Raw genomic sequence first — 4,636 nt, 5'->3', positions numbered from 1 at the left:
CTTCTGCTGCTGTTGCTGTTGTGGCGGTGGTGGTGGTGACGGTTATCTGTTGGGTTTTGGGGTTGCTGTTTGTTGGTTTGGGTTTTTTTTGTTGTTGTTGGTGTGTGTTTTGGTTTTAGTTTTGTTTTGTTCCCCCCACGCCCCCCCCGCCCCCAGCCTGCTGTGCCACTACACGCACACTTCACGGCACTCAAGCATGAACTCTTATTTACAGCAGGAAAAAATGCCCTCCGCGATTCTGCTACATTTACAGGCAGTGCCAGGGGGTGGGGGAGTGAAGAGAATAGCTATTCTTCACTAGATCCCTTTATCTCTCAAAATACGGGGTGCTCCCAGCCTCATGTCGATAAAGGAACAGTTATATTGGGAAACGTGCATTTCTTCCATCATTTCAGATTTGAACCATGCTGCCCCCCTTCTCCTTCGCCATCCCATTATCCAAGTTCTGCATTGATTACCGGGAGACTGAAAATCAGCGTTTAGACGGAGGCATGTATTTTCATTTAGAAAAGCTATACAGTGACTAAGTTCTCATGAGTGTTCTCGGGGGAGACTGGAAATTAAAATTTATTCCCCCCCATCCCCCCCGCGAAATATCATCATTCCAGTCAAGGCATAACTGGTTTATACAAAGAATTTTATGATAAAAGGCAATAACACAATGTCATTAAAAAACTCTATAAAATTGTTAAAGAGCAGTTTGTTTGCATTTCTCCTGATTGATATGTAAATACAGTTTGAACTGTGTTTGCTCGGTCTCTAGTGCTTAATAAAGAGATGAATTCACCTTTCTGTGGAACAAGTAAACAGACTTTAAACTAAGCCGACATCAGACAAAGTGGAAACGAGTTTATTTAATCGAAACTAAATCTAGTTTAAGAAAGATAAGTCAGTGTACATAATAATCCATTACAGTAATTACACCCACCACCAAATATGTGTTTATGAGGTTGTCGAGACACAATAAAATTCATTTATTTCCCCCGAAGTCTATAATGAAAAGTCACTGGCTGGATCTCTAGCGAACATTCTAACTCCAATATTTGGGGGACGGGTGGAGGGGGGAATATTTCTCCGCTTTATGAGTGCTTTTCAGTGCTCCTCACTTTTGAACGTTCCTGTGTTTGAAAGGATGCAAACATTAATTACACCTGAAGGGGAAATGTCGACCTAACCACAGCACATTCCCTCTCGGTGTTGTATATTAACTCCGGGAGGAACTAACCCTAATTTTAAAAATCCGTAGAGTTAACTCTGGGCGGGAGCTGGCAGCGCTGTGCCACGGACCAGGAACTCCCAACACTTGCTTCTTTTATCAGAAATAACAGCATTAAGCTCCACACACACACACCCCCATCCTGCCATGATTAGCGTCATGTTATAGAGCTGAAACGAATATTCTGCGTAAAAAAAAATAAAAAAAAAAATAAAAAAAAATCAGGAATATTCTTTGGGTTAGTTGAGAATGTCGCTGTATAAAGCAGGACATAATATAAAGAATTAAAGGTTTTGAAATTCCTGTTGACACACGTGATGTTGTCTAGTTAGAAATAAAGGAGGGCAGGCAGAAAGAATCCGATATTTTTTTTTCCCCCTTCTATTTCCCTTTTTCTCCATCCAAACTAGCACTTGGTGTCCGAGTAACACTGGCTATCTTGTGTAAATAAAAGACTGGAGCTTTCGAAAGCTGCTATTTAAACTAGAGGTTGGGTTGTTTCCATCTCGGGCGAGCTGCTTTCTTTCTCTTCAAAAATATGAGCATTTCATAATACCTCTGTGACTCAGAGGTTTTTCAATACTGCGATTCCCTTCCGTGGTTTAACTGAGGGGATCTGGAGAAAAATCCGAAACCGAGCAGCAGATGCGAAGGAAAACATGCTGCGGGGTCTTTTAGGATGGGGGACTTCTTATTTTCTTACACTCACAAAAGGGGTATTTGGGACCCGAAAGATAGCGAATTACATGTGTTTCGGGCTTGTCCGATACGAGCTGCTTCACTTGGTATGCTTTATAGATTTACAGCAAAGTTAGTATCTAACTGCTCTGCATTACCCATAATATTTACCCTCCTACCAAACACCCCTCGGTGTCACAGCCAGGCGCGCACCCCGCGCACCCACACGTGCGCGCACACGCACTTTCTTTTCGTCTCCTCCTTTTCCTCCTTTACAAGTTTCCCAAATCGCTACAGGGAAGGGAAAAAAAAAACAAAACAAAACCCAAAACCAAACCAAACCAAACCCCAAAACCCAATCAAATCCAAACTGCGTTAGACTGAGCCGCAGCCTACAGCTGAGCTCCCGCCTGGGTACCGCGGTGGACGTCTGCGGGAGGAACTGCGTGGCCGTGGGTGTGTGCGTGGGAGGGGGGTGCTGGTGGAGGGGAGTACGGGGAGAAATATTAAATACAGTCTGATAAAGAAAGTTAATTCAAACTGCATGTAGTACACAATAAACTATCTTTTTTATTTTGATTATAAATAAGGTGACTGTACTTCCCTTAAAATACAAGTACATAGGAAAACCTGGTAGAAATAATTATCTCTTCTTTTTTTTAACAAGGTATTAAAACTGGACGCTCATTAAACCGGTCGCATCTTCTATACTATTAGCAGGTTCTTCGTTAATTTGTTTCTAGTGGCGTTAGACTTTTACCTTCTCTCTCCTCTGTGCCTTTGGCGTTTGAATTTCTACTCCCGGAATACTTTGCTTTCTCCAGCAAAGAAGTCTCTGAGGTGCCCTCCACCCCCCAATAATCGCACTAATGAATTTGGACTCGATCCCTTTGCCCTCGAGTTTGTGAATCCCACGCGTTTGCTTGTCCCTTTTGCACGCTGAGGACTGATCCCGTATCCCATTAACTCTCTGGCGCAACTCCCCTCTGGGAACAGGGTCTGGGCCCTGGGAGGGGCAGGGGCTTTTCGGGCTTTGGCAGCATCCCGTGTTGTTCTTCCATCAAGATTTAAACAAAAATTAAAATAAATTAAAAAAAAAGATGCTGGGAAAGGATGGTCAAGAGGGGGAACAAAAGGGATTTTTTTTTTTTAAAAAAAAGAATATTCGTAATGTGTATAATTTATTAGAAGCCTCTTAAGAACTATATTTAAGCCAAATATCTACATAAGTTACAACAGGAAAAGGCGGCGTGCGCAAATAACAAACTGCCAGAGGATTTATGACGGGGCGATCAATGTCCATAAAAAAGGTGGGGATTGGTTTGGTTGATTGTACTTTTTTTTTCTTTTTACAACAAAATATACAGGCTACTAAAAACTATGGGTTTAGTCCAACTTTTGACAGCATTATACAGCTACAGGTTCACATCAAACGTAAGGAAAATAAAAGCCAAGCCTTTGATGACTCCACGTCTCCATCCGCGGGGCTGGCAGAGGAGACCGGGGGAGGGGGGGAAGCTGCTTCTTGTGTCTGGGTGACGCGAATGGCGTTTTTGGGGAAAACCACCCCATCCCCCCAAAATCTCTATATTTACATGCAAGTCCTAAACTCTGGCAAAGTGTACATCTGAAATCCAAGCCTTCGGACCATGACTAACGATGGTCCCCTTTCTGCAGACTGCTCCGTGGTTATTAGTCAGAATTTTCTTTTAACACCCCATACAACAACCTTGGGGAAAAAAAAGAAAAAAAGAAAAAAGAAAAAAAGAAAAAAGACCCAAAACCATCAAGACTAACAACAAAATCGAACAACAAAAAAAAGTCTCTCTCTCTCTTAGAGGTCCTCAGAGAACCACTCAGTAAAACGAAAAAAAAAAAAAAAATGTGTTAAAAAAAGAAAGAAAAAAAGAAAATAAAAACACCCAGTAGTTTGGACAGGACAGAGATTTGTGTGACTGGGAAAATCTGCTCTTTTTTTTCTTTTTTTCTTTTCCTTTTTTTTTTCCTTTTGCTTTGTTTAATCCTTTCACCAGGTCCTACCGTATAGCAAGGTGGAGCAAGACATGGCAGTGCCATAGTCAGAAGTAGAAGAGTTTAGGTGAGACAAACTGGAGACTTGGCTCTGCAGAGCAGAAGGGCTGGCCGAGTGCTGTCCCATGTCTGGAGACTGCCCCGCACTGTTTGTCTGGTGGCTCTGATGCTGTCCGAGGCTGTTGCCATTGGTAGCCACCGTGATCGTCGTAGCTGCCTGCTGCTGATGGCTCTGGATCGCTGCCGTGGGTGTGTTGGAGCCTGCTTGGCAGGGCTTGCCATCCTTCACAAGCACTGGCACGGCCACCCTCCTGGGAGACTGCTGCTGCTGGCAGGAGCCGTTCTCCTGTTGCATCTGCTGCTGCGCAGCCTTGTCTTTGGCCTGGCGCTTCATCTTGTAGCGGTGGTTCTGGAACCAGATTTTGACCTGAGTCGGCGTGAGATGTATCATGCTGGCTAGATGTTCCCTCTCCGGGGCGGAGAGGTATTTCTGCTGCTTGACACCTCTCTCCAGCTCGTAAACCTGGGCCTGGGAGAAAAGGACCCTCCGTTTCCTGCGCGGCGTGCTCTGGAGCGGGGCCATGCTCTTGCTCACGTCTCCCAGGGAGCCGAGGCTGCCCATGCCGCCCATGTTCATGCCCGAGGACGGCGCCATGAAGCGGGAGACTGCAAGGGAGAAGGCGGCACGGTTTAGGCGGCTCGGCTCGGCTC

At 44.7% G+C, this 4,636-nt stretch overlaps 1 protein-coding gene across 1 annotated transcript; it reads right to left on the bottom strand.

Moving 5' to 3' along the window:
* Nucleotides 1–3,772: 3,772 nt before the first annotated feature.
* On the bottom strand, nt 3,773–4,611 carry NKX2-1 (NK2 homeobox 1). The gene has a single exon (XM_010175097.2). The coding sequence runs from the start codon at nt 4,578–4,580 to the stop codon at nt 3,921–3,923; it is 660 nt and encodes a 219-aa protein (XP_010173399.1). The 5' UTR covers nt 4,581–4,611; the 3' UTR covers nt 3,773–3,920.
* Nucleotides 4,612–4,636: the final 25 nt, after the last annotated feature.

This window comes from Antrostomus carolinensis, unplaced genomic scaffold (genome assembly GCF_000700745.2).
Source record: "Antrostomus carolinensis isolate BGI_N321 unplaced genomic scaffold, ASM70074v2 scaffold40229, whole genome shotgun sequence".
NCBI classification, from domain to species: Eukaryota; Metazoa; Chordata; class Aves; order Caprimulgiformes; family Caprimulgidae; genus Antrostomus; species Antrostomus carolinensis.
Note: the sequence above shows the minus strand (reverse complement) of the source record. Positions and strands in the feature narration are given on the sequence as shown.